The following is a 21,167-nucleotide window of genomic DNA, read 5'->3' on the forward strand; positions in this document are numbered from 1 at the left end:
GCTCCTTTTGCCGCCAGCTGATATCCGAGTGCCCATAAGCGATCATCATCATCATCTCGCTCGTTATATAATTCGCAATTCGGCGGGGCATGTGGCTCCATTTTGGGGACGAGCCGTGTTCTTGAATTTTACGCAACAGTTGGCGCCGCAGCAGCGTGATCTTGGCTATATAGCCATGTCGATGGCGTCAACCTGCGGAACCCCACGAACCCATCTGCACCATCGAACCAAACCAAACCAAACCAAACCGATCCGATACGTTCCCATCCCATCAGCATCGCATCGCATCGCATCGCAGCTTTTGGTTCGCCCACTCCACCGGGAGAGGATCAATAACAGACAATAATGTGCCGTTGTCTAATTGTAAGAACCAACTTCCAATTTCAGAGACATCCGACATGAGCGCATAACCCGTGCCCACAGCTCGGGGAAAACTGGTAGCGCTGCAAGATTTAGTTAATTTCCGAACTATGATGGGCTAGAAATGTTCCAATATGATTTTTACTTATGCTTCATAGTTGGAAGTAACTACGTATACGTAATTTTTTTCAGGGCATAGCTAATAAATCGCGTATACGACCCGTTTTACCTGTTTTTAAACAAAAAGTCATATAAATTTGATTGAAATACAGTTTTGAAAATGGTATCTATAATTCTTACTTTTCTTTATGCCATAGATAATATTTAGAAAATTCGAAAATTAGGCCTAATAGTTCTGCCATCTTGCCCCCAGTTGTACGCGTGTGTGGGACTTTCATTTCGCTGATCGGTGCCCAAACCTAGAAGCCAAAGATGCGATGCGAAGCGGGCCCATTCGAGCGTATAAAAGCGCTTTGGAAACGCAGCTACATTTCAGTTGCTTCAAAATTATCGCCCCAACCGCCGGCACCCTCAGCGAATTGCGATCGTTTTCGAATCGTTTTTCGAATCGTTTTCGAGTAGATATCCGTTTGTTTTTTTTTTTTTTTTGCGTTCCAAAACAGTTTTTTCCTGTGCCGCATTTTCTGAGCTTCAAACATGTCGTTCCTGGGCAACACATCCGATCTGGAGTGCGAAAAGAACGAGTTCCCGAGGCAGCGACCCTCGGGCATCATCACCAAGGTGGCCGCCCACAAGCTCTCCGCGGAGCCCAAGTGGACGGACAAGCGGGAGGATGACTCCGATTCGGAGGTCTCGTCGCCGGATAATTTCCTGACCAAAGGTGGACATGGCCCAACTCATACGCTAATCATAAAAGCCAGGGGATTGCGATTATAATATTATAGCAGTGCAGGGTGATCTATAATCTATCTATATCTCTATATAACACCTCCTGTTTTATTATATTATTATGTTCGAGTTATGTTCAGTTAGAATGCTAATTTGTAAGGGTTTAGAAAAGCAAGTAACCAATTGGAAGCTTATAGGATAATTTGGATAATAATACTAATATTTAACGTAGCAATCAACAGTCTTTCAACTATCATTACCCATCCCACTAATCTAGTAGTTGAAGAGACTAACCACGTAGCCTAACCAGAACGTAATCGTACTTACAGGCGCCTTCCTATTGACCCCATCCTACGAGTTGTCCATGGAACGGGCGGCCCTCATCTGCGAGAAGATGGCATTCAAGGGATGCTTCAGCTTGACCAAAACCGCTACAGGCATTCTGTTTAAATTCTCACATCCAGATGACTATCAGGCGGTGTTCAAGAAGGGCTTCCACAAGGTTACCGGGGCGCGATTCTACCGCAAGGTGAGCCCACCCACCCACACCCACATCTCCAGTGATTGGAAGGGCATTATGGGGCACAAGGTATGTGCCACAGCAGTGAGGTTAGAGGTGCAACACCTTCTCGATTCAGCTCGAATGTCCTGAGAGAGTATCTATCATAAGTGTGACTAAATACGTGCCCACAAACATTTCAAATTGTGATCCAAAATTTTAAATTCAATACTCAATGCTTTAATGGTTTACAAATTTCTATCCGAAATTGTAGTAAAGTACAAAAAATAATTTTAAATTCGATAAGTTCAAAACGAAAATGTTACCACTTGCATTCAGTAACTGAGCAAATTAGAAAATTATCTATTGAAGATTCGTTGCACCTGAAGTGGGTTTCGTTGCCCCGAGACCCAGAACTTCCCATCACTGCCCATTCCCATGCCACATCCCACATCATCAGATCCGATCCCATCATCATCCGAGCATCTTCGGCCAGACTAACCCAACCGACAAGTGAAATATGCAAATTTTATTTTACCCCATTTTGCAGCAAACATTCTCGCGCAGCGTGAGTATATCCATATAACCACATCGACCGATGACTCTCCTCCACTGAGATTGGAATTGACCCAGCACAGACATAGACATAACACTCAGAAAAATATAAGAAACCCCCCATATATCCATCGATCGACCTATGTAGCTTAGCCTAACCATGCGCATGCGCAGCAGTCACTCTCCGTTCTCCCTTCGTTCTCCCTTCTGTGACCCACAGATTGCCATACCGTGTCGGCCGAGGAAGACCTTCACCCTGTACGTGCTGGATGTGCCCGAGGATCTGCCCGTGGAGGATATCCGGCATGCCATGTACAAGTTCGATTCGGTGGTGGAGGTGGTGCGCCTGCACATCTACTCGAGCCTCGCCAGCAATGCCGCCAATGCCACCTCCTCCTCCGCCGTTGCCGCCAGCAGCTCCTCCGGCGGCGGTGATAAGGGCGTCGAAGGTGAGCAGATTCAGCTGCTGCACACGCCAACCCAGACGCTGCGCCGAGCGGCACTCCGAAGTAAAGTACCCTCCAATTGGTAACATGCGAAAATATATTGAAATTGTGAACCCGCCCTCGTTTCCATGTTCTCTGCAATCTCTAGATGGTAAATCCTGTCGTGAAATGTTCAATAATTCCTCTCCCCTCTCCCCTTTGCCAACACATTTGCAGGCGTCTCCAAGAGCGTGGGTTCTGTGGTGGGCGATGCCATCGAGAAGGCCGAGCGTCCTGAGCGCAGAGAACTGCCTCCAGCCGTTATCCGGGTCACCCTGGCCTCCATGGATGAGTACAACATTCTGTTGCAGAACGGACTCAACTTCTACGATGCCACGTTCTTTCCCACTGAGGCCAACATCTCGCTGAAGGGCGCCAAGATCGATTATAAGCGCAGGTATGCGAACAAAATGTAAAATCTTCAATTTTGGGGACACCAGACCCAACATTGGATTATTGTAACTTGGGTTTAAAGCGTCTTAAAAGCGATTGTTATACCTTTCGTAACTCAGCTCAATGAGTACTCTCACCTAGAATCAAAAAGTGGATGAAAAAATTTTGACCAATTTTTTTTGAAAATTTTGAGGTGGTTCGTTCAGGAAATTTCGAAAAAAATTTGAAAAAAATTAAAATTCTAATTTTGAATACAGATGATGAGGGGATGAAGTTACGAGCATTTTAAGATATGCCAACTAAAATTCAGTTTGATTTTAGCGAAGTTATGGGCTTATACACAGTTGTTTCTAGAGTAATATTTTCCTTTGAGCCATCTTATTCAAGCCCTCTTTTCGTCCCCAGAATGCTCGATGGCTCGATTCCCGGACGGGTGAGGGAACTGCTGCCCGTTTTCGATGCGGCTGGCTTCTGCAAGCTGCCACCGCCCACCAGCAAGCTAATTAAGCCGCCGAGGTCGTAGATTCGATACGATGCGATTACGATTACGATGACAACGCTTTCCGGCCAAATACACGGGCCCCCATGACGACCACACTCCGGATTCGGTACTACCCAGTTTATCTTACCCTACTTCGATGTATACTACATACTACATAATGCTCTTTTTAACGGATGCCAACGTTTCCGCTCGATCCACCAATCCGATCCAATTCGATCCATAATAATTACCATCTATGTTTTTGTTGCCTTCTCCTTCCTATCTATCTATCTATCTGTCTCTTTCCCCTGTGAACTTTTCAACCTTCTTCGCTCTGTTTTTTTTTTTTTTCTTTTTGCTAGTTTTATTATTAAAGGCCCATATAAGGCGTAGCGTCTAATTCGTTTGATTGTCTAACAATGAAAAAAAAATAAGCAAAAACACAGAAAAGAAACATAATAAAGATGAAATAAGAAAAAACACTTTTCAATGGCAAACGGAAATGGAAACATTCAGTGAATTTGATGTGTATATTAGTGGGCAAATAATGGATGTCATCATATATGGCAAGCACATCCTGTTCGCGATGATATAGAAAAAAAGTCCGACTTTGGGCCGTTTCACATTCCACAGAGAAAGAAAGGCAAGAAGCAGATTTTTGGTTTAAATAATTGTTTTTTTTTTATTCATTTTGCACTTTATTTATTTTTAGTTAATTCATTTAGTTTCGTTTTAGGTATACATATATCTTGATTGATTCAACAACAGACAAATTTTTGCACAAAGCTCAACATAAAGACATAGATCGTAATATATATATTCGTAAGCATATCAATTACCATACTGTCGAATGTCTTGTATATCGTATAATAATAATAATTAATTGATTTAAAGCATATAATAGATGTATATAATATATGTATGTATATATATATATATATCTTGTATCTGTATAGTAGTGTATAGTATATAGTCTGTTTAGGAAATACTCAAAGAACATGAAACGAATCAAGCGAATCGAGTCAGACACAAGCTTCGGTTTTTCGTTTCGTCGTTTGGAAAAACATTAAATAGCAAATCGGAAACGGGCACAAAAAAAAAAACAATACATTATGCAAATAAAAGTAGCAATACAATATGTATATATATATGTGTGTAGGAAATTGAAATACAATTAAAAATGTTACAATAATCAACGATTAACAGAGAATACACATATCGTAGGACACTCGAATGGCGTCCCTTTTGCCGCGGCACACATAAAAACAGACGAGCACGGGAGCAGAAACACGGACTTGGCTGCGGCAAATGGACACCGGTTTGGGCACGGAATCCGCGGCTGGATCCGCGCCAGAAATGTAACGGATAGAATACAGCTTTCAATACACGGAGTGAACAATGTTGTCTTTCTCCACCAGCAGACGGACCTTCATGCAGCCATCGGAGCCGCACGAGAAGAGCCGTCCGAAGGCATCCACGTACACCTGGCTGACGCCCTGGCCAGTGTGCTTAAAGAATCCGTTCTTGGCATGCTCATGCGGGAACGTATTGATCAGCATGAACTGATTCATGTCCCAGATCTGCGAGATAAACACTGATTAATAAAAACGTTCTCAACGAGCAGTTACGCCACTGAAATTCACCTTAATGTCACCCTCAATGGAGCCAGTGACAAAGAACTCCTCGTGCGGATCCAGAGCAATGCACTTGATGGTGCTATCATGGGCCTGTCGAGGAATTAAACATGATTATCACCCGTTTAAACCGATATCTAACCGAACAACTCACCTGATAGCGATGACGCAGCGTACGTTGTCTCACATCGAAGACGCAAACATCGCCGCGTTTGCCGCACGAGATGAGCACCTGGTGCTGCGGAGCAAACACCAGACAGGACGAGCCCTGGTCGTGGCAGGTGAAGGCTGCAAAGGGAATCTCTTAGACGTCGAAAACTTCATGACCTTGATCAATGGCAATCTTACCCGATACACAGGACTTTTTGTGGGGAAGCAATGTGTCCCAGATGTTGATGTTCTTGTTCTCGGAACTTTGACCAGCTAAAAAAAAAGAGATGCAATGTAACAAGGACTCTTTTGAGAACAGACGGTGTGTTACCACATCACAACTCACCGCTAGCCAGGAGACTGCACGAGCCGAGGAACACGAAATCGGACAACGCCTTGTTGTGGCACTGGTAGCTCTGCAAAGTTAGGGATTGCATGGATTAGGATGTGGGTCACGAATGGAGCCAGATCATGTGCCAACTCACTATAAACGAACGATTATTCTGCGAGGCGATGCCCGCCTGCCAGAGACTGAGCTTTCCGTCGCCATCGCCGATGCCGAACTTATTGCCCTGCTCGGAGAAGCGGCAGCGCGTCACCTTGGCAAAGGTTCCCGAAGTCCGGGGCGAGCAGACAGGCTGCTGGTGACCCCACTCCCAGATCTGCACGGATCCGTCCTGACCTCCAGTAAGATACAGCGGCATCAGCGGATGGGCGCTCATGCGCTTCACATTGTCCACCTTGTGGCGCAGCACCTGTTTTCGGTTTAAAGGCCTCGTTATATTTAATCATAAAATGCTTTCCAGGATTACCCACCATGGATGTGCCGCGTCCCGATTGCGAAGCACTTTGTGTGCTAGCATTGGACTCGCTGTAGGCATTGCTATTGCTTCCAAATTGGTTTCTGTACATAAAGACGATTGTTACATTCAACATACTGGAATTTCTTTGCCTTCACTTACTGCTCTTGCGTTTGAATGATCAGGAAGGACGAGCTGTTGGTGTCCGCGTCCTTGGACAAGTTCATCATGTCGTAGTCGCACTCATCCTCGTACCAATTCGGCGACTCCAGCAGCAGTGAGATGTCGAACTCCTGGATCTCACGCGGATTCGCAAAGGCAATCATTGAGGAGCTGTTGTTCTTCAAACAGAAGGACAATATGGACTCGTGGTCCTTGTGAATGATGCGGATGTGGTCGGTATTCTCGTTGGTCGAATGAGATTGACCTGCACAGAAAATGAAAAATGAAAACGAATCACACAATGTGACTGCCTAAAGACTCACCCTCATCCGTCTCGTTGTCGTTGTTGGTGTGGTGCGATCCTCGCGTGCTGGGCTCCATGTTCTTGACAAAGATGCTCTTGATGAAGACCTCCTGGGCAGGCTCCTGGCGCACCAAATAGTTCCACAGTCGCCTTATGGGTCCAGCCGATGAACCGGAAACGAATGGTGTGTTGTCCTTATTCAGGAGCGAGCGGTACTTGTGGATGGCCAATCCGTTGATGCCGCTCTCCGCATAGCAGCCTGGTATATAATTACGGGACGGTGGCCCACGAGCTATGAGGTCACTCAGGGCAAAGTCCTGCCAGCGATTGAGGGTCCTCAGCACCTCGTGGGAGAGTGGACTGATCACAGGCAAATCTGCACGAAGCGGGGAGACAATATAGAGAGGAGCATTTAGTGGATGTTGGCGAGTGGATGGATGAAATGTTACAACTACCCTGCAGTTCGATGCCGGCCACCTTGACCAGCTCCTGGATCTTGTGCGTGCTGATCTTGATGAGCGCCAGGCGCAGGATACTCCACGAGTACGACGTGGGATTAGTGTGCTCCGTGTTATCCTTGGCCTTCAGCTGCGATCGACTCACATTCACATCATCGTCGTCCTCCTCCTCCTCCTCGTTGTCCGACTCGTGCGAGTCGTCCGTATCGTAGTCATCGCATTCTGTAAGAGATTTACCATCTTACTAAGTGTGTTATTACTTGGAGAATTAAAAACCTACCGGTTGTGGGCGGTTTGGTAAGGAAGTAAGATAGCATGGACGTCTCCGGTGGCATAAACTGCTCCCGGTATGTCGGCTTGTCCTCTTTCATGTTGCTTGAAGTGCTGTTCTGGCTAAAGCTGCCTAGAATTTTCATGTTCAGTTTCATGCGTTGCTTTGTAATGGAAGTAACCGTGTTCCAAACGCTATTCTCATCGGTCGGCTCTTCGGATGTGGAACCAGTACCACCACTTGCTCCGCCAGCTCCTGCTCCTCCGGTCACCATTTGGGTGGGAGGCGGTGCAGCAGCGGGCTTTATAAGCAACTTCTTCATGCCGCCGCCGAAAAGAGTGGACCAGGTCTCGTTGTTGAAACTCTGGCCACTCAGGCGGTACAACAAACGACTATCGCAGGTGGATAGCGAGTAAATGAAGAGCGCCATATAGGTGGAAACAAAGGACTCCAGCAGCAGCACATTTAGCTTAGGCACATCCTCATCCTTTTCCCGCGCCAAAAGCGCACGGAGATTGGTTACACCCGGCCACTTGGAAGGCGTGGTGCACACGCCTGCTGGCTCATCCGTAGAGTACTTGCGCCTGCGGCCATAGGCATTCCGGCTGCCCACCAAATAGCTGCACTCGAACGATGAGTTTATCTTAGCTATGTTCTCCATTCCCGGACTGGGGTAACCGTTGAAGGCCGAGTTGTTTACCACAAAGCTCTCGGAATCGCAGAGCGACTGGTAAATGCAGGATGACAGCGCCACGGCAAGATCCCGCAAAACAAAGATCTCGCTCAAAGCACTGGGCTCGATTCCTGGGAAGGGCAGCACCTTAATGATGCTCTGCAGCATGTCCACCGTCTGGGACTGCAGGTACTTGATGGGATCGGCGATCACCGTCTTGTTGCCCGCCACACAGGCGCTTAGCAGAGGCAAAGTGGTTGGGAAGGGTAGCGGACTCAGAAGCTGCTGTTGGGTCTTCTCCTGTTGGAGCTCCTGCAGGAGCAGTACCAGCTCCATGCGCACGGATGCCAGGCCACCACCACTGGCGCCGTGTAGGGAACAATAACTCAGCAGTGTGCGGAGTAGGGTTTCATTTGCTAAAAAAAAGAAGGCAATCCATTAGTTACGTACACAAGAATGTATCGAAGATGATCATACCCTTGAGCCATCGCTTGCGTTTGGCCGCCCGCATCACCTTGGCCTCAAAGTCTTGCTTGTCCTGCATGAGGATCTCGTGAAGCGTAGGTCGCTCGGTGCTGGGATAGATGCTGGCGTTCATCTCCTTGTCCCTGGCCTCCGCATCAGCATCACCAGATTCGTGACTCGACTGCTCCGCTTGACTGCAGTAGTTGCACAGCTGCTTAAGTGCCTCCACCTCCCGCTCCAGCCACATGTACAGCTGATAGCGCAACTGGCCGCCATCCACCTCAAAACCGGTGGCCAGCGTAGACAACTCCTCCATAAGAATCTTCAGACAGGCGACGAACTTAAGCTGCTGCGCCATGATGTCCATCTTTGTGTCGTTGCCATTCGATTTGCCTCTGCCAAGAATTGGGGCCTGCGGCTGTGGCGTGGCTAGCTCCGGTTCGTCTGGCTCCAAATCTGGGTCTTCTTCCTCGTCCTCATCATCCCATTTTATTTCAAACTTGGCTTCCGGCTCGCTGGACACGGGTGCGCCCCAGTCGAAGGCATCCGCAGTGTTTGACGCAGCGGCAGGAGTTGCTCCCCACTGGTCCATAATGCCCGTGTTGATCAGCTCCTCCTTGTTCTGCTGGGCACGCTCCTGCGCCTGGCTGCCGGCCACACTGCCACCAGAATCGTCGCTGATCTTCTGGGGCAGCTTGTTGAGCACCTCGAGCGCCAGCGCCGGGCACCCGCTCTTGAAGTGCCCATGGGCGGTGGTGAAGTACAATTGCCGTTCAATGGGCGTTATTGAATCCTCCAGTTGCAACTGTTTGTCACAGGCCACGGCACTGGGAGCAGCATCGCCGGCATAATTGAAACCGGACAAGACCACATGCGCAATGCGCTTCTCCTGCGCCGACAAAGCGATGTTCTGCCGGATGAGCAGCGGATGGGTGCGCAAATAGATGTAAAAGTTAAAGACATTGGGATTTGTGGCCTGTTGTTCGGGACGCAGTAGATCCTCCTCCCTGTAGCTGCTGTGCAGGCTGCCCACGTTGTTCAGGAGCAGGGTGTTCAAGCTTTCCTGATACTTCTTGATCGTCCAGTAGGTCATCGAGCGCAAGAAGGGATCGGGATGCGCGCGACTGAGATCACAGCGCCCAGTTGCCGCATCCGTGCCCAAAATGTGCTCGTGCAGCAAGTGGTGGTAGTAGCAGCCCTCGCCGTCGCCCTCATAGAGTCGAGCTATGATCAGGGCCAGTTGGAAGTCCTCCAGCTTGTTCATGCACACTTCAATGGCGTCGTTGAGGCTATTGGCCAGCAGGAAGAAGGCCACCGCGTGCTCGAATCTCTGCTTGCCCAATAGCACAAAGGCATTCTTCAATGCCGCCTTGCGCCAGCGATCCTCGGCAAAATTGTTGCCAAAGAAGGCGGTCATCTTCTCGTCCCGACGTGAACGGAACAGACCCCAGACCAGGGACTTCTTCTTCATGGCCAGGTAATAGATGGCCGCGTCCAGTGGCTCCTGCTTCTGCTGGTAGGCGCACTTGGCCAGCTTCTCGACGCATCTCCTCAGCGTGTTAATGTTCTTCAGCCAGTAGCCGACGCCCAGATCCCGCAGCGTTGCCCAGCGGAGATCGCCTTTGGTGTAGCTAGGAATGAGGTTAAGCAGCTCCTCCTCGCTCTCCGAGTGGAAGGCCCACACGATGTTGGAGGTGCCCACGCCCTGGCGCTGGAACTGCGCCCTCTGCTGGAGCGGCAGGCATCGCAGCAGGTAGGTGAAGTGCTTCATGGCCAGCAGAAAGCGTAGACCGCAATCATCTAGGGAATCAGTACTGGTGCTACCGTCCTTAACGGCTCCCGATCCAGCTCCGCCGGCCATTCCGCCCGACTTGCCCTGATCGGCGGCAAACTTGTCGGAAAAGTCCGTATTGCACGTGGCCACCGTATCGGCCAGAGCCAGCAGATGCATCTGGTCCAGCGAGGAGAGTCCCGGCAAATGGGTGTGGGTCAGCAGGCGCGAAAGAAGCTGTCCCTGCCGCGGACCAAAGTGCGAAATGGAGTGCTTCTCGGGCAGAGAGAGACGGCGCTCCTGGCGCTTCTTCTCATCACCCTCGCTGAGCAGCTCATCCAGGTTGTCCTCCGAGTTGTGCATGTCAAAGAGCTCGTCGTAGTCCTTGTCGCCCTCAGCATAGTTGTTGCTCTGACCCGGCGTCTCACGATCCGCATTGAGGAGCACCCACAAGGGTAATGGCGGAATCGAATTGATCTCTGCGTAGTCCAGCATCAGCTCCTCGGGAATTTGGGTGGTGCTGCCGCGATGCTCCGCCTGGATGTTCTGATCCGCTGTGTAGCTAATGCTCAGGGTACGAGATCTCGACCAGCTGCGCTGTCTGGCATAGCCATCATCGTCCTGGTTCACTGTACTCGAACTATTGCCACTCATGCAGCGCACCAGATGCGCCAGGATGGCCTTCACCCAACGGATCTTGCCACAGTTAAGCAGCTCCATCAGCTGCTTGGGATGGTATTGCGGCAACACTGGACATGCGATGCGAGAGGCCTGGAACAGACCGAAGTCCGTCATGTAGTCATCGTTGCCGCCGTCATCAGCGCCACCGCCATACGTTCCAGTTCCTCCTGCACCGCCGGCTCCGTTCATATTGGCCATGCTGGTGTTGCCCAGACGACGCTTCTTGTCGTGCGACAGCAGCTGCAGATTGGCCGTGCTCACCTTGCTGATTAGCGGCATGGACGCCACGTTCTTGAGGCGCAGCTGCGTGGACTCGTTGGCCAGCGAACGCAGATCTTCGTCCCTCAGGTTACGAGTATCCGGTACATCTTCGCCAGCAGCAGCCGCTGCAGCGGCAAAGTGCGAGGAATAATGGGGCTTCCACTGTGAGTAAACGTGCATCTCGGAGTCCATGGCCACCACTAGAATGCCATCGCGCACCCAAGAGATCTGCATGGGCAGCGGCGGCAGACCATCGGCGGTCTGGAGGTCTATCTGCCGCAACTTCATCCAACGGATCTCGTCTACAAAATTGGGCTGCGCCAGCGAACTAGCCTTTCGCAGGATGGGACGATTCACTGAACGCGACTCCTTCATCGCCTTGATGTTCGCCTGGGCAATGTCCGAGCTCACTGGGGTGTACAGCAGAATCTTGCTGCCCACCGCAACGGTAAGGATGTGTGAACCATCCTCCTTGCTCACCCAGTCCAGTTGGACCAAATGCTTCTGGGTCAGCGGACAGGTGTTCCCATTTTCGGCTATGCTCTTGCGAAGAGATTGCAGCGTACTGAAGCTGGGCACGGTTAGCAATCCGGATGCAGCGGCCGACGGTTGCCTATTGACGGCCAACTCGGGTGTGGTCTCGCCACTCCGCGGCGATCTGCTTTCCGGATCGTGTGCGAAGGTGTGCAGGACCTGGTTCAGCCGTTGCTTCTTCGCCAGCAGGCGACTGTCGTGCAGGTAACTCAGATCGATGCCATGACCAATATTGATTCGCGGCAAATGGACATTCTTCAGGTGAATGGTGTCTTCCAGCACCCACTCACTGCCGCCGGAGCTCTCGCACTCGTAGATGGCCACGCAGAGGTTAACGTAACGCGAATCCGGATCGGGTCCCTTATTGGGTCGGGTAAAACTCTTGCCGTACTTGTAGGCACAGGCTATCCGGCCGGAATAGGCGGCACTGATGTTCAGCGGCTGGCCCGGAATCTCGATGGCCGAATGCTGAATGCGACTAAACATCTTCCACTCGCTCCAGTGATAGGCATCGCCTTCCGGATTCGGATCATCCTCATCACCGATGGGCTCGCACTTCCAGAAACGCGAAATGGAATCCGAGCAGGCGGTCACAATGATGTACGGCGCAAAGCAGGCTGGGTAAATGCTGGAGCTGCTCAGATGACCGGCGGCCGGAGAGGCATGGATGACGTCCACGCCCTCGGGCAGTGGCAGCTCTTGAGTGCACACCTTCTTGGTGGTAATCGAAATGTGAGGCGCCTCCACTTGGGGACCAAAGTGCTCGGCTCCCGTCAGTGTTTCCGCTCCCTGCGACATTCGCCTGGGATTAGGATTACCACCGGCGCCATCCTCATCTGGCTCCTGGGTAAGATTACTATCCGGCACATACATGGCCGTCTCGGAAAGGAACGAGCTCTGCTGCTTCGAGCTGATGACTATGCGCCACATGTGTATGGTGCTGCCGCGCAGGGTTTTCTCGATGTTCACAATGTAGAAGGGCTCCTCGAAGTCCGCATTCCGCTGCAAATCGACGATGGCATCCATGTCCGACTCGAGCAGAGCGTTCAGACGTGGCTCCTCCAAATCATGGGGATCCGCCTGGGGCGTCCTCTGGCCACCCGTTATCAACTGCGCCTGGAACACGTGCAGGAACTGCGTATTTTGCCAGTCGTGCTTGGCATCCGAGATGGCGTCCAGCTGCAAGATGCAACCGGGTCTCGCCGTCGACTGTTGCGACACAACCTTGAGCTTGTCGTGCAGCGCCGATCGCTGGGCCCGCATCGTAGACGAAGCATTCGAGATCATCGACGACAGCGAATGCGATTTGTGCAGCGTGTTTAGGTTCTCCGAGCAGGAGATCTCCGCCAGCAGGGTGCGGGCATCGATCACTGCCTGATAGACGCGCAGATTTTCGCCATCGCTGGCCACGAAGCAGGCGGACGGGGAGTTACTGTAGCTGCCCAGTGTGGTGCTCGGCAGGAGGGTGGGAATCCAGGCTACATTGCTGAAGGCCGAGATCTCCGGCGAGTTAATCCTCGCCAGCTCGCTGACACCGCCCGAATGGCACAGCGGTCCCACGGAGTCCACACGCCAGAGGATTAACTCCGAACAAAAGCCCGTGGGCGTAAATACATCTTTGTCTCCATTGGAACCAACAGAGGGACCGGCTCCAGTCCCGCCGCCCGAGGGAAGTCCACCACTCAGGGGTTGCTCAAACAGTGACATTGGTGACTTGGCCTCCGAATCGGGCAGGTTGTGGTGCGAGGTGGAGACGAGCAGCGGTAACACCGGGTGGCAGGTGATGTCGTTCACCCGGAACCGATGGCCGGAGGCACGACTTACGTGGCCAATGCTTAATACTTGGGTAAACTTCGTCTTGAAGGCAAACGTCAGCTGCCAAAGGTTAAGGGTTCCATTTGAGTGCTTGGTCACCATGGAAACCGAGGGAGAAACGTTCAGGGGCAATGCACTGGCTCCAGTTGCAGCCGAATCTTGCGAGCTACTGCTGTGCTCGGCTGCTCCGCCTCCACTAGCCGCAGCACTGCGATCGCCACCACCCTCATCTTGATCTGCGTCGCCTTCGCGATCTCCATCTCCATCGTCATCGGCAGCATCCTCCTGCTCTTCGTCGTGCCTCTCGAAGGTCTGCCCCGAATGCTGGTCACTCTTCAGGGAGGAATCATCCGCGTGTCCCTTGTGAAACTCATCCTTGCTGCGCACATTGTTCGCTATGTCGCGGAAGGCCAGCGGATGCGTGCCCGTGTTGAAGAGGCTGACCGTGGTGGACATGGACATGGCGTCGCCCAGAGGGAAGGCCGAAGGAATCCGAGTGGAGAAGGAGACCTGCGCCTGCCTGAACGAGCCCGGATAGTAGTCATCCAGCCACTCGATCACCCAGATCAGGTAGCTCCCGTCCACCGGATGAATGGCGAAGAGCAGATCCGGGCTCTGGTGCCAGTCGCGCAACAAACACTCGATCTTATTGTCCAACGAATCCACTAGCTGCGTAATCGGATGGGCCGGCTCATTGTTGAGCGAGTTCTGTGACGTCGTATTGGACATGGAGTTCAGATGCAGCCCGGCGCCGCCACCTCCGCCACCCATTCCCGTGCCCGCCGTGTGCTGCGAATACCGGCTAAACTCCTCGCCGCTATCGTCCACGGACACCGATTTGGATGAGCGCAGGTACTTCTTGTGCGCATGTGCCTGCGAATGGGAACCGTGGGCATCGTCCGGTAGATCGACGCCGCCGCTGGAGGCATTCCCATGACCGTTTTCCTCGTCGATCACCTTCTTGGTGAGCTCCTGGAGTATAGCCTCCGCCTGCAGCGTGAAATGCATCTCCTTGTTGTTCAGCCAGTGCAGGATAAAGACATTCTGATTGGCCGGATCGCTGGTCTGCATCGATGGCACCAGCGGGATGTCCGTTTCCGCGTTTATCGACGCGGCCAGGTGGAAGTGCATACCGGGTGTAACGCCCGATCCCTGGAATCCGTAAGAGTGAAAATCGTGGACGCTGCACGAGGATGGTAGCGAGGGTATTGGTCCCAGGTAGTTTGTATAGCTAGCCGGGGAGCTACCCATGCCGCCCATTGCTCCGGCGGTTCCACCGCCACTGGCAGCGCCTGCACTGGCTGCACCCGGCACGGCACTCGCTCCGGCCTTCATGTGCCGACGGATATGGAAGCAGGTCTTCATGTGCTTCAGCCTCTGCATGAACCGATGCTTGTGCCGATGCGTACGGAACTTGGGGTTCTGCGATGCCATCGGATCGAACTGGGTCATGTTCACCATTCCGTCATCCGGCAGCACCGTCTCGATCCAGATGCGACATATGTTGTCCAGACAGGACGTGACCAGCATATTGGCAACCGAACCCTTGGGCATATACTTGCTCGTCTTGCGCCACACAATATTGGACACGGCTCGCGGATGGGCGATGTACACGTAGGTGAAGTTTAGCTCACCGCCAGAACTTGAGGTGGTACCATCGTCCACTCCGTGGCGACATGATGGCGTGGGTCCGGCATTGGAGGAACCCTTGGCCGGGAATAGAACCTGTTTGTTCTCATACCAGATCTTTACCAGCCGATCGTTGCGTCCGCAGGTGGCAAAGAGCGTTCCATCCGGACTAAATGCCATGTGGTAAATGGGTATGGCCGTTTGGCAACTCCAAATGTTCTCCCACGTGGACACATCCTCCGATTGGGCGTTGCTCGTCTGCTTGGGCTCCTTGCTCTCGCCAATCTCGAACTTGACACCTATTTGAAAAGGTGATACTGATTAGTATCAAGTCATTGACAAAGGAATATCGTCAATGAAAACTTTTTCATTCACAGTGCTCTAATATCAAATAAATAATTATAAATGGAACCAGAAATGGAAACCAGACTAAACAAGAAACCGAGCATATCGCTCTTAATTACAAAGCCAAACAAACGTATGGAGTTATTAGACAAAATACAGTACGAAAGATGAGAACTACAACCTTGCAATTGTTTATAATAGCTCCATAAAATAGGAAAATGGAAAACGGAAACACCCCACTGACGACATCACAAAACGTAAAAAACAAAAACCCATTGCAAGTAATTTGCATTTGTGATTCATCTCCGCCCACGCAAATCGATAGGTGGCCACACAGAGACACATAGAAATGGGGTGTTGGGCAGCTATTGGCTTACCCGTGTGCTCCTCCTCCTGCTGGTGAGTGGGCGACTTGCTCTTCCACAGCTGGATGTTGGTGCCGCCAGTGAGGAGGCGGGTGCCCTCCAGATTCCAGGACAGGGTCACCACGTTCGAGTGGCTGGTGAAGGAGCCCGTTTGCACCCATCTATGGGGGTATGAAAAAATAAGTTAGTATGTCTTTGGGCTTCTTAATACCATCGCTAGCTTACCTGTAATCCAGAAAGTGGGTATTGTGTTTGCTCGACTCAATCACCGGCGTGGGCTCAAAAATGCATATCTTATTCTCATAGGCTGCTGCTATTTTTCCGGTATCGGTGCTGCAGTCCAGGGCGGATATCTTGACATAGCCATGGTTGGCGCCCGGAATGATCTGGACGCGCTCGAAAGTGCTTGCCAGGATGACCACATTGCAGCCGGCGGCGTAGGCCTGATAATAGGAGGGGCGAAATGGGGATTTTGTGAGTACTGCAGTTAATCTAAGCGTTATACGATCGGTATGTGTTTTCTCAGTTATTTGTTTTTGAGTGGCTATGTGTATATAGGGCGGGTGGGTATATAGCTTTATATCGATAACAATACCCCAACTGTCCAGTTAACTGGCTTATCAGGCTGGCTGATGACAAGGCTCTTGCCACATCATGTTTGGTTACCTGGTTAGCTAAAGTGTGTTTGATTTATTTGTTGAGCTGTCGCTGATATGCTCATTATCGTGGCCAGAAATTTGAATACCCTGTTCGAGTGGGCTAGGGAGGGGGTACACTATTTATAGTGGAAACACTATTCATGTTAATTATCTCTAAAACATTACCGCATGACGATCTGTGGCAAAGGATCATTAGTGCGGGTGTAAAGGGTTGAGTCAGCAGGCTTTATCTTTATAATTGGCTCATTGATGCGGGAGATTACAGATACCCCGTTTAGTTACAATAGCGATAAATGGGGAATATCAACAGAGAATCTGTTTGCAATGGCTTATCGCGATATTGGAATGTGAGCCTTATTTAGCTAGTTAATGAATAAAAACATCATTTCATAAAAACAAGGGTATTAACAACTTCGTCACTACACACTACACACCTGCTAACTTTTTGACATAAAAAGGTTCAACTACTCTGCTTTTCTGTCGTGTTTATATTTAGCTTTTTGCTTTCCGGTTTTCCCATTGCTTTAAATGTCAGCTTATGATGGGTTTATGCGTTTAACTGAGAATATTACCCATTAAGTAAACACACCGATGATACTTTTCAATGGAGGGTTTTCCGAACTTTTCGCTTACCAACCCATTAGTGTTCCCGCGGATAAGATTACTTTATATAAAACTTTGTTACCTGCTGAAAATAAACAGTGATTTTTTTACGGTATCCTATTGTAGTATTGCTATACTATTAAAATTTGACTTTAAATGCGGTTTTAATGAGTTTATTATTTTTGGTTTCCCCTTCCAAACGCTAGGTGGCGCCAGGGGAGTGTGTTCGTGCCGATCATATACTAAATAAATATATGCATACACACATACATCCACACATATGCAAACACTCGAAATTAAACAAATTGAAATGATGGCAAATGATATGGCGCAAGGCGGTGGGCAGTGGGTGGGTGTTGGGTGGTTGGTGGTCGGTCTGTGAACGGGGGACTGTGTCAACGGCGGTGCTGATTACAGAATAGAATATAGTAGAATATAGAATATATATATAATGTACACATACGCCCCGTGGGGCCTCTCATTAGAATGGCAAAATGTGCACAGTAGTTAATTATGCTTCCTTGGGTTTTTGCAGGAAAACACAGACCTTGTTCTCTACATCGGATAAACATTCTGAGTAAACATATAGTACACATGTCTCAATGGGTGTAATGTTTATAAACTCGAAGTTGACATAGCGAAGTTTATAGTGAGCTCTTCAACTTTTTCCTGTTACCGTTAAAGGTTTTAGACACGAAAATGGCCAGATTGCTAAGAGTATTTGGTAGTATATAGTATAGGGATCGAATAAGGCACATTATAAATGCGTGCTCACGTTTTTTTATTATGGCCGTTTATAATTCCAATTTGCCATTGACGTGGGTTGGCGAAAGGGGTTGCGGGGCGGGGGGTGCTGCCATAGAGAAAGGGTTCGTGGGAAGGGGAAGGTGGGCAGCCTGCAAGCTGCGAAATTAGGGCATCAAAGGCCACCTGACCAATCGAAGGGTATACACACACACATACTCGCACTTATATATATATACATGCGTATATACTTTCAAGCACACACTCTCACTGCAACTGGCGCATGTGTGTGTGTGTGTGTGCGTGCGGCTTGTTTACTGCCAGCACTTGACCTTAAAAAAATAAAAATGTAATTAATTGCTGGCCAGGTATGTAAATGCAGGTGAAAACAAACATTGTGTTGTATTTGTTGTGCCACACAACATACACACACACACACTCGAGCTGCACACTTTGTTGTTATCGAATTTTTGCACAGCGCCAGCCAGCAAACACGAAAAGTTCTCTATCTCATCATTTGCATTTGATTTTTTAATTGACCACCAAGTGTGGCAAAAAAAAACGATATAAAATTCAACACACATTCACACACACCGCACACACGCACACCACACACACGCAAATATGTAAATAAAAACATTAAAGACGTGCTCCGATCGGTTCTTGTTGGAATGACGACGATGGTGATGATGATGCCCCGTTTCCAATTGGAAACGGTTCAACCTTTTGAACCAAGTGTGCGTGGGGGGGTTGGGGGGCGTGTCCGGCTGGTTGGGCCGATAATGGTGCACATTCCGCCACCGATTTTCACCCAATTCGATCCGGATTCGGATTGGGATGGCTCTGTGCTTACTGTAAATGGTATTCCTTCCACGGAGCCAATGGCGAAGCACCGGTCGCCTGCATTGCAAGCGCCGCTCAAAATCTGATGACAATTCATAATTTACACACAGTTGATTATCACATCACAGCGCACGGATATTGGGGTCTTGGTTCTTTGGTTTCTAGCACGAATTTTCCTTGCTTCTTGTAACAAACGACAACAAAGTGACATTACATAAAAATTAGAGTTGGGTTCTTGGCCAGCGCGGCCAATCGAACTATCGATATTAGGGATGGCACGGCATGGGAGGCGAAATATCGCCTGAGTAATTTAAATACGGTTACTCCAATTAACCGAAAAACTGTTTATCATTTAATTAAAATATTATTATTAAAATATTTCATTTTATTTTCAAAAAATAGAGGTGAATATTTTAACCTATTGAAATTATATTTAATTATTCTGCTTCGTCTATATTTAGTATTTTTTCTAATATCCGTTCGATTTGATTCGATTTCGATATCAATTTCGATTGCCAATAAAAACGAAATCGTGGAATATATATCGATTCATGGTATCGATAGGCTGTTTCGATATTCAGGGTTGTGTTGCGAGCATTTTTGCATGTTGAAAACGCCGAAAATTAGTTTTTGGTTTTGTTTATAAAAATAGCTCCGAAATGGCGGCAGGTCCAATTGCTGAACGCAACCAAGGTGGGTTTGACCTCCACTCCACATTTGCACCACTTGGGAGACGCTTTAACCCGCCTTTTCCGTTCCTTCCACAGATGCCACCATCTATGCCGGCGGTCTTGACGACAAGGTGTCGGAAACGCTGCTTTGGGAGCTGTTTGTCCAGGCAGGACCAGTGGGTAAGTCCCGGACACACATGTATAGTGCCTAGCAGCTCCCTAATCGTCATGCTTGCAGTGAACGTACACATGCCCAAGGATCGTGTCACCCAAATGCACCAGGGCTATGGATTCGTCGAGTTCCTCAGCGAGGAAGACGCCGACTATGGAATAAAGATCATGAACATGATCAAGCTTTACGGCAAGCCCATTCGCGTGAACAAGGCGTCGGCGCATCAGAAGAACCTGGACGTCGGCGCCAACATCTTCATTGGCAACCTAGACGTGGAAGTGGACGAGAAGCTGCTGTACGATACGTTCTCCGCCTTCGGCGTTATACTGCAGACGCCGAAGATCATGCGAGACCCAGAGACGGGCAAGTCTAAGAGCTTTGCGTTCATCAACTTTGCCAGCTTCGAGGCCAGCGATGCGGCCATGGACGCCATGAACGGCCAGTACCTGTGCAACCGTCCCATTTCCGTGTCCTATGCCTTCAAGAAGGATCACAAGGGCGAGCGTCACGGTTCGGCTGCGGAGCGCCTGTTGGCCGCCCAGAATCCATCGACCCATGCAGACCGGCCGCATCAATTGTTCGCCGATGCACCGGTGCAAACCATGATGCCCCAGATGCCGGGCCAGATCCCGGCCCAGATGCCGGGCCAGATGATGCCGCCACCCATGATGGCGCCGCCGCCGCCGGTGGTGCCCGTTTCGAATAACAATATGGGCATGCTAGCACCGCCGCCGCCCGTTCCCCAGCCTGCACCGTTCCCAGCTACGATACCGCCGCCTCCGTTGCCACCGATGACCGGCGGACAGCCGCCGCTGCCGCCAGCAATGGGCATTCCGCCGCCGCCTCGCATGATGCAACCAAATGCATGGGCACCGCCCGGCATGCCTGCTCCTCCGCCCAGACCACCGCCCACCAACTGGCGTCCGCCGCCCGTGCCCTTCCCACCCACGCCCTACGCACGGCCCTATCAACCCGACGGCTACCAGTACTAAGTCTAGCGTGTAGTGTATACCAATTTGGACGAGACGAGAAATAAACATCAATAGGATTCATCAATGAAGCCTGCTCTGGGATATGTTAAGATTTCCATTCTTCTTTCTAATATGCATTTAACAACCGGGAAACCACTGGGAGACATTTAGATCATCATTGTATTTCCATTTAGTAGTCGCAATACAATCTTCGAATTCTTACAAGACGAAATTAAATAACTTTGAATAGAATTTTGAAATGAACGAAATGATTTGATATAAATTGACTCTCGATTCTTGATTTTTTTTTAAACGGAACTATTTTCAATAAACATAAAACGTTTACATTAACAAGTCTGTAAGTTTAATTTGAATGGAACATACGAAGAAAGCGATAATTTTTTTTTGTAATTTAACTAAGTATTTTTAAAGGGCTCCCTCTAATTTAATGTCCAATCCTTTGAAGTTATGTATAGAAACTAGCTTGTAGTTCAAAATAAACTGAGGAATGATTTTCCATTTATTGAAATGAAACTAGGATTCTTTTTTAGCATTCCCAAAATG

The 21,167-nt window shown here is 49.7% G+C and overlaps 3 protein-coding genes across 6 annotated transcripts; 2 read left to right on the forward strand and 1 right to left on the reverse strand.

Moving 5' to 3' along the window:
* Positions 1-852: 852 nt before the first annotated feature.
* Positions 853-4,096, forward strand: CG14445 (uncharacterized protein). Of its 4 annotated transcripts, NM_001298005.1 has the most exons (6): positions 853-1,201; positions 1,539-1,798; positions 2,259-2,276; positions 2,484-2,772; positions 2,926-3,145; positions 3,547-4,096. In NM_001298005.1, exons 1-6 carry the CDS (start codon positions 1,018-1,020, stop codon positions 3,662-3,664), a joined length of 1,089 nt encoding a protein of 362 aa, NP_001284934.1. In that variant the 5' UTR covers positions 853-1,017; the 3' UTR covers positions 3,665-4,096. The 4 variants fall into 4 exon arrangements, with proteins under 4 accessions (NP_001284934.1, NP_001284935.1, NP_572301.2 ...); NM_001298006.1 differs by lacking the exon at positions 2,259-2,276; NM_132073.4 differs by lacking the exon at positions 2,259-2,276 and having other exon boundaries at positions 1,539-1,738.
* A 186-nt stretch (positions 4,097-4,282) lies between these two features.
* Positions 4,283-19,025, reverse strand: Rbcn-3A (Rabconnectin-3A). The gene is made up of 15 exons (NM_132074.3): positions 18,800-19,025; positions 16,166-16,383; positions 15,953-16,101; positions 8,552-15,529; positions 7,411-8,490; positions 7,128-7,352; positions 6,692-7,048; positions 6,369-6,633; positions 6,223-6,310; positions 5,892-6,161; positions 5,753-5,822; positions 5,605-5,679; positions 5,411-5,544; positions 5,266-5,349; positions 4,283-5,202 (listed from the first exon to the last, which is right to left on the reverse strand). Exons 1-15 carry the CDS (start codon positions 18,884-18,886, stop codon positions 5,002-5,004), a joined length of 10,281 nt encoding a protein of 3,426 aa, NP_572302.2. The 5' UTR covers positions 18,887-19,025; the 3' UTR covers positions 4,283-5,001.
* Positions 19,026-19,359: 334 nt separating this feature from the next.
* Spx (Spliceosomal protein on the X) lies at positions 19,360-21,134 on the forward strand. The gene is made up of 3 exons (NM_078503.5): positions 19,360-19,482; positions 19,557-19,640; positions 19,699-21,134. The coding sequence occupies exons 1-3, from the start codon at positions 19,449-19,451 to the stop codon at positions 20,622-20,624; spliced, it is 1,044 nt and encodes a 347-aa protein (NP_511058.1). The 5' UTR covers positions 19,360-19,448; the 3' UTR covers positions 20,625-21,134.
* The last annotated feature ends 33 nt before the right edge of the window (positions 21,135-21,167 follow it).

This window comes from Drosophila melanogaster, chromosome X (assembly GCF_000001215.4).
Source record: "Drosophila melanogaster chromosome X".
Lineage (NCBI taxonomy): Eukaryota > Metazoa > Arthropoda > Insecta > Diptera > Drosophilidae > Drosophila > Drosophila melanogaster.